This window comes from Bombus pyrosoma, linkage group LG2, assembly GCF_014825855.1.
Source record: "Bombus pyrosoma isolate SC7728 linkage group LG2, ASM1482585v1, whole genome shotgun sequence".
Lineage (NCBI taxonomy): Eukaryota > Metazoa > Arthropoda > Insecta > Hymenoptera > Apidae > Bombus > Bombus pyrosoma.
In genome coordinates this window covers 12284673-12297799 of record NC_057771.1, presented here as the reverse complement: position 1 = coordinate 12297799, position 13127 = coordinate 12284673, and the positions used below count along the sequence as shown (strand labels likewise).

The 13127-nt window shown below is 34.4% G+C and overlaps 2 protein-coding genes across 7 annotated transcripts in view; one reads left to right on the top strand and one right to left on the bottom strand.

Moving 5' to 3' along the window:
* LOC122576420 (dihydropyrimidinase) overlaps positions 1-11086 on the bottom strand; it is a 23435-nt gene extending 12349 nt beyond the window's left edge. For 2 of the 5 annotated variants that reach the window (XR_006319755.1, XM_043746736.1), the window contains exons 1-2: positions 10841-11083; positions 1298-1392 (exon numbers count right to left, since the gene is read on the bottom strand). Coding sequence is in view for 4 of the 5 variants with exons in the window: in XM_043746736.1 (XP_043602671.1) it covers positions 1298-1392; positions 10841-10879 (134 nt within the window). In the remaining variant the exon portion in view is untranslated. Of the gene's footprint in view, positions 1-1297; positions 1393-10840 lie in introns of all 5 variants that reach the window. The other 3 variants (XM_043746727.1, XM_043746719.1, XM_043746711.1) reach the window with 3 other exon arrangements.
* LOC122576453 (ribonuclease H2 subunit C) lies at positions 1696-13127 on the top strand. 2 transcript variants are annotated; one of them, XM_043746802.1, is made up of 4 exons: positions 1696-3886; positions 11589-11780; positions 11963-12159; positions 12238-13127. In XM_043746802.1, exons 2-4 carry the CDS (start codon positions 11636-11638, stop codon positions 12256-12258), a joined length of 363 nt encoding a protein of 120 aa, XP_043602737.1. In that variant the 5' UTR covers positions 1696-3886; positions 11589-11635; the 3' UTR covers positions 12259-13127. The 2 variants fall into 2 exon arrangements, with proteins under 2 accessions (XP_043602737.1, XP_043602729.1); XM_043746794.1 differs by lacking the exon at positions 1696-3886 and having other exon boundaries at positions 11607-11780; positions 11927-12159; positions 12238-12317.

Here is a 13127-nt window from a genome sequence, read left to right as displayed (position 1 = left end):
TCCTTCGATTCTGTTGTAAATAAAAATACTAGATAATATCTACAATTGTCCCGATATTATTTTTAATCTTCGTTCTAAAAGAGGAGCAATGGCGTGAGTAGATCTGCAATCTACGATTGGTTTGTTTAACATCGTTTTTCTAGGAAGAATCAATGATAACTGATAATGAAACACCGGTATCGATTCTTGCTATTTTTCTTTCAAAAAATGCTAACGTTAAATTGAAATCGTCCTTCTCAAGATGAAAACACCGAACAAGATTAAAACTTTCCAGCATTAATCCGAATCTTCCTTCCAAAAGGGGAGAGCAATGAGGCGAGTTGACCAACAACCTCTAACCATTTACACGGTGCATAATCACGTGGCTTTAAGCAAAGGCTCGATATTACCTGCTTATTACCTTCTTTAAACCGTTCATTAGGTAGTGCATGTCACGCTTGCTTGACAAATTGTACCGCCCATCATCGCGTTATCTTTCCATATTGCTCATTGATAAAACAGCCAGCGTTGTATCGCGTTTCGCTTGCGTAAAGTGGCGTGCAAACACGCGAGTGGAATACTCAATGAAACGTTGATCGTTCGCACGCGTAAATTTAAAAGTATGTTTGCTCGCGAACTACAAATGTTACAGCGAGTACCTCAGGATCATCATTCTTTGACTTGCGCAACGATTCCGATTGACAATCATCAACATCAAAGAAAGACACCGAATGATCAATCCACTTCATCGAAACGAGACGTAAGTAATACGTCGATTACGTTGCATATCATCGAATTAAAAATATTGAACAACACGATAATAGCTGGATATACATAATAAATTTAACATACATGTGCGATAAAATATAGCTACTAAATAATAAAAATTGCATTCTGTTATTAAAGTACTTCAACTTCCATTTAATTTTAATAAACTAAAAATTCAACGTGTAAAATATTAAATGGAATTCTGTTAATATCCAACTTTTCCTATATGTTAATTTCCTAATTATAATTAGTAATATTGATTTAAATATGAAATGAAATATTAATTTTATTGATATGACATATAATTTTAATTTAGCTAATATTTAACAGTAAGTAAAATTTTATTCGATAATTAATATTCATAAGAAGCTAAGTGATTACATAATACACTATACTTTATAACGTTATATATTGTAGTGAAACGTATTAATTTATCGTGGTTCTTGGAGCAGAACAGATGGAACTCTCGTGGCAGTCAATGTGTTAATGACGTAATTACACGCGTCTGAAAATAAATACAGCAAATGTATATAAGTATAAGGACTCTTACTTAATGATACCGTCTTCGATGTAAACGTCGTTGTCCGTGATCCCATCGTCGTTCACCACCTTGCCATTCTTAATCAGCAGCCTGTTTTGCGCGCTCTGGAAACAGAACAGTTGGTATCAATTTACATACCTTTTTCCAAAACGGTACCGCAACTTGTAATAATGTCGAATGCTACTGAATGATAATCTTTAACGAGATCTTCTCGCACGCGTGTATTATCCACATATATATTGTGCTAATATCGTATACATATGTAAAACTCCGCGATTAAAGAAAATAAATGCACATCGACAAGTACCACGCGAATTATTTACCACCACTCTTTTCAGTAAAGTTATAAACGATACTTTGTTACACAATTAAAACCATTAGAAATATATAAACGGTGCTTGTAGATAGGGGGAGCCGAGCGTCAATTTTCCAGTTGATATTAAACTTTTATAGGTCACTCGTCCACGAGACTTCTACTACGTAGATGAAAATTTCCGGTATGTAGATTTACGCAGTAAAATATTTGGATATTAATTATCTTTAATAATATCGACTACTAACGCTAATTACGATAATATAACCAATTGCGATGAATTCTGATGATAATAAACACATATTGATTATCCAATTGCATTCGGATATTTACAGTTTAATTATATTTTTTTTACCATATATTTGCCCTTGATATTTGCAAAAGCTTCCATATATAAACCATGGTGTACGAATTTATCGTTTGATGTTTAGATAATGCTTATCTTCTATTTATCATCTGATAATATCGATTCGTTATCTATTTATCTGTAATACCTATAATCATTCGGATACGCTATCGCTCAAAAATACCTGGACGTTTGCTTTTCGACATGATGTATATCAATCATAGAATTACGGATAGATCAAACTACTGCGATTTTATTATTTTGCCTATTTTACAATAGGTAATTTAACGTTATAGGCTGGTGATTCAATAGAAAAATAGCGAGTGTTGCTTCCAATTACTAGTACGCAATTAATATACTTTTGTAAAATTCGATTACTCTATGAACAAGAAAAAGGTGTTCGTGCTAAATATATATCAAGGCTTTATTAATCTAACGAATAATAATTGTTGAAATATTTCTGTGACTTCTACGAAACGAATATTTACATTAAGTCTTCCAAATTCTATATACATATTCAAACTTGTTCCAAGCCTTATCAACATAGTCATGATAATCGTGTTTTAACTCGTGTTTCACTAAGATATTAGCGAAGTTTCATCATATAAGCGTATCTAAACATTCGAATCATACAATGTCATCTAAAAAACCTCTGCCTCGAATGAAATTACTTCTCATTGAGAGTTGACCAAACCCCCTGCGCACTGTCCTTGATATTCGTTTGCAACGTGCGTCGGATCCAACATCCGGTGCAGACGATTAATGTGCGTATATTACCTCCACACTATAGTATACCAATCAGTATATAATAGAAGTTACGCTTCACGCACTTCCGCCAATGCTGAATTTAGAGCAGTATAACCGATGTGCTACGACTGATAAGCGTAAGATCCCGTATTCCGCGATACATCTTTCCATCCGAAGGAATACAGGTTTCGCCTCTATCGTAAACGTTCTAGACACGGAAAACGCGCGGTTTTTCGCTGATCCACTTCGGACATTACCATACAATCAGGATTTGAAAACCGTGCTCGCCATATATGTACGTGCCATTTCCGGAATGAATAAAGGAACACATCTCTTTTCGCTATGTTTTCGACGCTAACCCTCCTGTAAATACTAACTATTTTTCCCACATCTTTCAAGACAATAAGAAATATCTACACGTGAGTATATCTTCTTAAAATTCACACTTTTTTAGTCCTGCATTATGTCTTACAACGAACAACACTGTTTCAGAAGAACTATCCTGTATGATAATAAGAAACAGTTACACGTGACTGTATTTCTTATCATCCTTACATTATGTCTCTCGACTAATTATGAACTTCGCAGGAATTATCATTTGAAATAATGGGGAATATTTGCACGTAACTGTATTTTCTTTAAAGTCGTACCTTTTATTATCGTACTGTCCCTCTGCTCAGTAACAAAACTTTAGAGAACTTATCGTCCAAGGTAATAATTCAGATTGTTCAAAAATCAACTTGTATCAATAACTATCTATGTATGCGTGATTATATTTTCTTAACATTCATACTATTCATTCGATTAATTATTAGAAAATCCAGGTATCCAAACCGAAATATCACGCAACCCTTAAGAATCAGCAAATTATCGAGTACAGTAGCATCGTGATTAAGAACAAAGATCCTGACCTCACTTTATGCTCGTTGTAGTATAAAGAAGAGCAGACAAAACGTATAAATATTAGCGTGGATCTCGGAGGTGAAGCAAACTGAAGGGAGACCATGGAGAAAGGAGTTCACAAGGCTGCATAAGGGACTTTCGACAACCATCCCTGAGGCTTTCCCCGTCCGTAGAAAGATGAAAGCGTATAGGGGAGAAAGATCAGAGACGCCATAGGAGGGAACAGTGGAAAAAAAAGGACAATCCATCGTTGTCGCCAGCACCACCCACGTTTTATAACCGATCCAGGGTGCGTACCCTTCGCACTGGCTAATGCAACGCGTGGTGTAACAAACCCTTCACGCAGACCGGAGGTCTCCACCCCGTAAAATCGCTTCGAACACCCTGTGTGAATTTAAACCACCGTGAATAGCCGTGGCTTTCATGAAATCGATCCCAATCTGCCTCGCCCCCTCTGATGTAAGTGTTGCTGCAAGGTGTACTTTGTTAAATCGGATCTTGTCAAACAAAGGGAGGATGATATATTGGATGTTCGAAAGGGTACAAGTCGTTAAAAGAACGCAGCGTTTTCTTAAAGCAATGATTTTACAAGGGATATGCTTTTTCTAATAAACATTGCACACTAAACCAGTGCAACCATACAATGAAATGGTGGCATAACCTTCGGTCTAAACCAATGGAAATGGAACGAATATCGAGAACTCGTTGGCGCAATTCACGTGGGCAGAGACCTTGTCATCTTCACGGTATAGTTATTAGGCACGGACGCGACATGTGCGTTTCATGTGTTAGAGAATCTTCGCTTGGATATTTTCAGCAGACGACCGCTTAAAATACGTTAGCCGTACGTCGGCGTGATTTTCGAGAAAAGAAATCCTACCGTTCACTTCTCAGACACGTTTAATACCATTTCGTGTCAGTTGCGAATTTAGCATCTACCGTGATTCCATATGAAAGCCACAGGAAAAGATTTTCCGTTTTTACAAAACAATTTTGAGATTCGGTACGTCGTCGACTAATCCTATGTTCTCAAAATTATCTTATTATTTGATTTTTGGGACTTCTAGGCGTGCTTCTACAGACTCTTCATAATTGTAAGAATATCGTCATAATATTAAAGTGCTGAAAGACGTTAAAACACCTGTTTACCTTAACAGTTACATCTTTAACTTCTACAAAGCTTTGTCAATTATATCTTTCGCTCGAACGGATTCTTTCCACTTAGCACTTCTTTTCCACGTATATTGTGTAGAAATGTTCCTCTTTAATCGTAATGTGACATCAAAATCAAAAAAACAACAGAAATGATACGTATTTATCTTGCTCTTCTCTTGTAATCTCCTGTGTTTTAACAATTCTAGCCCTATTTCGTTCACAGTTCGATCTATCAATACATACACGATACACGTCAATTATCATATATAGGTCATCAAATGGAGTACTTCTAAGTTTCGACACTTTCAGAATCAAACACAACGAAAATGATGAAATGAAGAAAAACGTGGATAAAAGCACGAGGCGACGCGTCATAAGATCTTCCACCCCCGTACGGAAGTACGCCCCTGGTAAAATCGATATCTCCAGCATTTCCCGGCAACATGCCACGAATTCATCTGAACTCGCGCAAACATCGCCCAAATGGAAGATCTTATCAAGCAAATGAATATCTAGTACGAGAATTTAGATCCCATCGAATCGCATGCTCTGCTTTTATCGCGTAAGTTCGAACACATTATAATAAGGTAGATTGTATACGGTTGCATGCGCCTAGAAGACTCTGTCGCTTGGATCGCCGTTCCAGTTCGTATCTGGTCCAATTAAAAGGCGATTTCTTCGTTAATTACTATATCCAGACCATTCAGAGCGCCAGTCGCCAAGGCTTGACCGCTTTCACGAAGGGAAAAGGATTTTTCCTGCGTTCTTAAGGAGCGAAACTCACAGGTTTCTATCGTTGATTTCTTCGAAGAAAATGAAGTGGACGCGTACACGGAGAAAATACTCACGGTGGCTGACTCGTCCCGCTCCAACGAGACATCGTACAAACAACTCTCTGGCTGGTTAACTCGACAAACGTTCGTCGAGCTGCCTTTTGTACCGATCCAAAGGTGCACCACATATTCGGCCATTTAATACACCGACGAGACCAAAGAGCTAACGGTAATTGCATAACGTTACATAATAATGGGTGGCGCATCTTTTTAACGCTTTCTTAGAGTTTCTTCGAGTAACGAAAGTCTAAACGCGAGGAATGAAATTCGTGTTAAACTAACATAGGACTATAGTCATACTCGGCTTATGGCGATGTAACCTTGTATATAGATATACCGTATACGAGGTGTAAACTTGGAGATTACGTTACTTGAGATCTAAATACATTTTAATGGCGAGAAATGAAGAAAGCACTCGAAGTGATTTATCGCAAAAGATACCGATAGGCATTGAACCAAATGGTAGACGTAAAGTAGTCGTGTGCATTTCTGTAACTTGAAAACCGAAAGTTGTATCTACCATTGGAAATTTCGACACGCAATCAGGGAATCACACCTTGCGTCAATACGCGAAGAACGTGTGTACGATAGAATATACTCAAGTATAATCCGTCTACGAGTTGTCCTTGCACTTGTATAATCGAATGAAGAAAAAAAGCGGCGAAAAAAGGTCAATACTGATCCGATAAGCCGCTCTAATTTCAGTTCGTGATAAATTTGCCGCGGGAACGACCAACGTGACTCGCACCTGGCTTCCCAGTGTCTATTTATGTCGACAGAATAATGCCGGTAATTTACATTTTGGCTGACCGACTTCCATTCGACTAAATTCTCCGTCAAGTTCTCGGTGAAACAAACAGAAGACGATAAGTATACCCGTGTCGAACCACTTGTCGCCAGTGGAAACGCAAAACGAATTGTGAGAGGCTCGAGGGCCTAGCTACTCGATGAAGTTCTTAATGAACAGGACTATTATTCTCTACACGGGATTTGGATCCTTTTTCTGAACAAATAATTAACTTCCTCTCCAAGTTTTCTGTACCCTTTAATGCAGTAGATACATTAAAAATGTTTTAGAGATCTATGTACACAATGAGACTCTTCATTAATGCTACTCGAAATTTATATACAGAATGTAAACTGCTTTCATCATTATTATTTTATAGAGGACCAGAGAGACAAAGAGAACCGGAAAGGTTACCTCGCTGAATCTTTTATGCTGTCTGATGAAGTACGAATCTAAATCAAATTTGGGCGACTTAAAAAGCTCGATTACATTCTTACTACTGTTTCAATCTGCATATATTGGCCAGCCTTATAAATAATGCAATCTTTTTTAATTGTCCGATGATGCAATTCCAGTAATTAATCAGTGACGTATTTTCCTGTATAAAGCTGATACGGCAACAAAATCCATTGTGAAAAACTTAATTCGAAAAAGAACCATCCATCCTAGAACAGTTTATAAGTTAACATACACACATGCGAAAGTTCTACATATAGAATTTCAAGTTTTTCAATGTTTCTTCAGAAGAGTCAGACGAATCAGCCGTTTTATATCTCCTACACCCTCCAAACAGGATAAAAGGCACGGGCAAAAATGTCAGTCACCACCCACGGTTTATTTTTGCTCGCGGAAACCATCCAGCTCCTGCGAACAGCTCGCAGAGACATAGAGTCTAACGGAAGATCCGTGATTCGATGGTTCTCTCATATACGATTTACCGTCTGGCTGTCGTCGAGAGCGTGCACAGTGCACACTCTCGTAAAATCAAGCTCCGGTGGTTTTTCCGACTTCAGGTCGGACGTATGTAGTGTCGACGAACTATTGATTCGCCGGCGCAGCCCGCGTTCCCGTGCTTTTATAGCACCCACGGCACAGTGCCGTACAATTTTCCCAAGCGTGTACGAATTATCGTCACGAATCACACACTGTATTAAGCCCTTTCACGTTATCGACGTTTATCAAATTTTGAAACTAATATCTACAGCTAAACGCTGGAAATACAGTTAAATTTCAACCACATGCAGAAAGTTCACTTTTCTAATTGTAATAATACGTCATGTATACACGTACTATATCAGATAAACGACGAATTGATCTTAGTTGTCCGAATCGTTAAGCCGGTGTATATGCAGTATTTTTCCAAATAAATTTTTAACCAGATATAGTTTTTTAAAACGTTATCTACTTAATCAGTTCATACGCTTTAGTGCACGGCTTTGCGGTTTCATTGCTATAGCCAATTGTCGATTTCAGAATAGAAATTTAGAATAGTGTTGAAAAATGTTTGGAATGGAGCTGTTAGAATTTCTTCTAATTAAATTTAACTTCGTTAGATAATCTATTCGTGGAAAAATTGTCTGGATGGAATGGATGATGTCTGCTAACCTTCCTGGAATAATCATGAAAATAATTTATCCTATTAGAAATACAGGAGGAAGCACAAATTATTATTAATACATATATGTGTAACATCCTAATAATTAATAAACTTTGTTGTTAGAATTCACATCTCTTAATCCTACTAAAAGAGCGAAAAATATTGAAAGTTCTAAGTGGTCCTAATTCGATGACCACGGACTGTGGTTCACGTGAACTTTTACCAAATCGGAACTCGCGGTATTTGGTATCGTTAGAGCACCTTCTGCCTGTGAATAGCTTCATCTTTCACAATTGAGAAATTCTCACGCGTTATATAACGATGCATCGTGTAATTGGGGAAATTGTTTGGTGAAACGAAAGATATATATATATATATATATATATTGGTATCTATTTATGCCGAATCTTTGATGCTACGATTGTATGTTAAAATACACTTTCTCGTTCCCATGCTTCGATCTTAACATACGTCTATATAGGAAAGTAATTGACGTATAAAAACTGGAACATAACGCTTAACAAAATTGCGTTTAATTTGAATTAATAATTACGATTGTCTTTATACTTGAATACCTCTTTGCGTCATTCTACGTATTTAAGCGTTACGTGATATTAATTTGTGAAAAATGTACATTACGTCATCGTGGGAAGTAAGTGAAATGCAGCCACCCCCTGAAGAATTATAATTTCGCCTACACTATCTGTAAACTGAGCCTTCTTACATGATTGAACTATTACTTATTAGCGGAACATTACAAGTTACAAATTACAAGATACGTGTTACAAGTTACAAGTTACGGTAACAGGTTTCGAGATAAAACAAGTTTTTTGTACAAGTGAACTGCATCAATTGCAAACCTCTTAACTATGCCATTCGTCGAAAAGATTGTAAAATTGCAAAAAGTTTCCGGTTCCTTAATATTATTGATTAGTAAATTACTCTGTAAAAGAACTGTGATATTATAACTCCATAGGAAGGATTCTGATTGTAGTGCTTTATGGAACTGCTTAACTAAGAAAAAAAGTGTAACTGTAGAAAAGTGTAAAACGAGTTTGACTAAACACTTTGCATCTGCATTCGATGTAAAACGGCAATAAAATATAATGCTATTGAAAAAGCCAATTATTACTATCGAGTCTAATCTACTAATCTATTTACTATTTAACAAACTATAAAATGATAATTTATGACATCTTGCTACAAATTGGTCATTTAATTCGCATATTGCGTTTGCATATTCTGAATTTTACTGTGACTCAGTTTTATAAATGCATCGTATGCATAAAAACATAAATGTAGTACATTTGTGTTTCTGTACACATGCAAGTTGGCTCTTTTCGCGAGAGAGACCGGTGCGGTGCCGGGCGCCAAGACGCTCCGATCAATAAGGCAGCAACCTTGCGATCACTACGATGGTGCGAACTTTCGGTTTTAATAGTGACGCAGAAACATCCATATCTATCTATTTACTTTCTACCATAACGCTCCTTCTAAACACTTCCTTTGAACTATATATTACGGTATGTACCTCTTCGAGGTTACGATCCGCTTAACGAACCTTATGGCCTGCGGTAAAACAAAGGGAACAAGATAAGGACTTGGCAGTACCAACAATTAATACGACAATTAACACAAATCAAGTATGACGCTTTCTCAACATTATATCGTCATTATAGTCTCTTTAACGATAATAATTAATTAATCTTACTGTTGATTACTTTTTTGTATTTAATGACGACACATCGGTATCAAGACATGATACGAGCAACTAAAACAAATAAATTATGTTTTCTTGACATTGTATCATCGTTATATAATCATATAAATATCAATAATTAATTCATTTTACTATTGATCATTTCTTTTTTATTTTTCTCTGTTAATTGTGAATGGTTTGTTAAACACATCTATGCTATCGATCGTAAGTTCGGTGACCTCTTACTGCAACGTGTTCAAGTTAAAATTATGAACATTTAAAATTATCAACAGATATGATATCTTTTATATTTATATTTTTGATATTCTAAATACAAGATATGGTACATAACTCGGCTGAAATTAGAAGAATGAAAGAAACTTATAGATACTGTGGTAAATGAATATTAAATTAACCGTTATAGAAAACAAATCGATATGACGTTTTAGGCAAGGGCTATTCTAGTCATGGATTCACGTCAGGCAATATCAAATATAGGATGTACGTACTGATTTTATTGCCGCACTAATCATGTTTCAGAGATACTTGCATCGATTTACATTGCACACGGTCCACGGGCGACTATCATGGTCGTTTATCTACATACAGCCGATTATTTTTACAATTATATAAAGTTTCATCTTTTCTTTTCTGATACTAATTATCGTGCAATTACTTGTTGACTAGTTCGATTATAAGTAACAAATTTTTCCATTTCTTTTTTTCTTATATGGATGAAGTTTTATGTCAAAGTAGAAATATTTCCGTATAACGCGCTATTTTTATTTTTAAACATCTATTTTATTCGTTGTAGGGCACACGTTACTCACAATATGCTGTTATTAAAATTTATACAAAAAATTAGTTTGTCATGTAAAGATGATGATTGAATATATATATATATATAATTTTGGTAGGAAAGAGTGATTACAGTGCTTCATAATAATGTGTATTATAAAATTCATTAAATTTCGCAATATTACACGTGATGCAAATACTATTCAATGCATAAGACTAAATAAACCGGTGTTTGCTCCACATACATTTATGAATAAAAAAATTTTTGCGCAGTTTATTTACGTAATGATATTTAAACTAAAAGGAACCAGCTCTTATGACCACCGAAATAATAGAATAGAAATAAAAACAGACTAGATCGACAAGGAACTGACCTGCAGGTGAATGGGGACCTTCTTCACCGGCGTGCTCATTTTTGACTAAAGAAAGAATTACGTTGTCTAAAAAGAGTGAACCACACGATCTTACCGGACACGCAGTATATGCTATACCAACGCTGTACGTACACACTATTTTTGCTTAGAAAAAGCGTATCACTTGCGCGAAGTTTTCCCGAGGTAAAAATCAAAAGGCGCAAGATCGAATCGAATCGAACAATCGACTGCGACTGACGCTACGGGCTACGAGTGCGCGTCGCATCACGGTGGTAAATTTTCCCCCCTACTCCCTTCATTTCGGGAAAGGTGGGGACCATCCCCACTATACATCTTATGTTCATCATATGCTGCAAATAATTTCTAAGTCACTTTAAGTTCTAAAATTTCTTAATTATATACAATAAAATAAATCCAAAAAGATTGGAACTATTTTTATCTTATTTACATCTTGATATATGAATATTGAAATCATTACAAAAATATGCTGTAAGTAATCTTAAAGCCACTCTAAATTCAGAAATTTCTTAGTAATTTGACATAATAAGATAAATTCCAAAAGAGTAAAACTACACTTAACACATTTGCATCTTGATATATAAATAATAAAATTATTATAAAAATTTCATAGAAATTTAGGCACTTCATTGTAATTTATTATCAATTGTCGTTGTTAATCGTACAGTTTGTAGGTATGTAAACGATATATTTTAAAAAGTCGAAATTAATAAGAGATATTTCTGTATAGATTGAATACGTTCCCGCCAAAATAGAACGCGATACTTCCGTTTAAACATGGCTATTCGTTTACATATGAATCATGATTTGTCCGAGGAAAAACAAAGTGTATTACATTTAATGCCATGCAAAATTTATGGTGATGAGTCCGCAAACGTTTCTACTTATTTTACACCTTACATTCGTGAAGTAGACGATAAAGGTAAGTTCATTAAATTTGAATTAATTATCGGTAAATATACTTGCATGTTTGTATGTATATCTTTTTCCGCAAATAATATTGTTTTAATCATATTAACATTTAATATTTACGATTAAAAAATAAGAATTATCCTTATTTATATATAGTTTATAATTCTTCATTTCGTGGATATCCACTTCAAGGAAAAAAGATAACGCTACCTTCTGGATACAAAGGTATTACATTTGTTGAACACAAAAAACCAGAAGTAGAACATGTTGAACGTAATTTATACTTCACGGGAGCTTTCTCTCATTTTACATACTGGAATTATGATAAATTGCCATCAAAAAATGATGGTTTAGCAGCTGCTATGGATTGGATCGATATTGCTGAAGCAGTAAGTTATTAAGTAAAAAATAAAACTTCATTGTAGTTTGTAGAATATAATAAATATTTAATTATATTTCTTCCATAGCTACATTCTACAGAATCATAATTAAAAGTAAATCTTAACATAATTCAAAATACATATTATATATTCAATGGATTATACAGATTATACTATTTTAATACAAAGATAAAAATAAATATATTTTGTATATTTTATATATGTTGTAGTTTATTAACCATATTATATCATGAGCATATATTTTTGTCATACATAACAAACAACTTATAATTCCTTATGACATATTGTAAACATAGCAAATAATTTTTGGTTTATTTAGGAAAGCTGTTTCAAAAATGTGCAGTCTTTTACAAGATAAATAGTATATTTGTAAGTCATTTCCTTATTTTTATAAATATATAAAAGTTGCAATGAGGGAAGATGAAAGCATTTACTACCTTTTTGTTAGCACAGAAAATCTTTTCTTATTACACATATATAATACTACTGAGTGTAATATATTATAGTATTTTTAATACTGCTTATAATGATATCAGCGAAATAGACTGTTACTTATAAATTTATAATCAGTGCAATATAATCCTTTGTTAAAGTTATATTCAATGTGACATTCATATGCAGCTGTTTGTTTATGATCATGTTTGTATAAAATTCATATAAAATGTTTTTTAAAGACTATTTAACATAAGTTGGCAGTTTTGGAATGAATATTTGTAAGAAATACATGCATAGTTTCTAACAGATTTTTTTTATACATGCATATATGTATATAGATAGAAAAGTTAAACTAGTTCTAGTTTCATGTACATTGGCAGTATTAAAGGCAAAAGAAGTTTTTTCTTTAAATTATAGAATAATTAATATTAAAAAATTAGACACATTCATAAATGTTTATATTAAAAGAAATCTTAAATATAGTAAATATTTAAACACATAAAATAAATATTATAAAATTA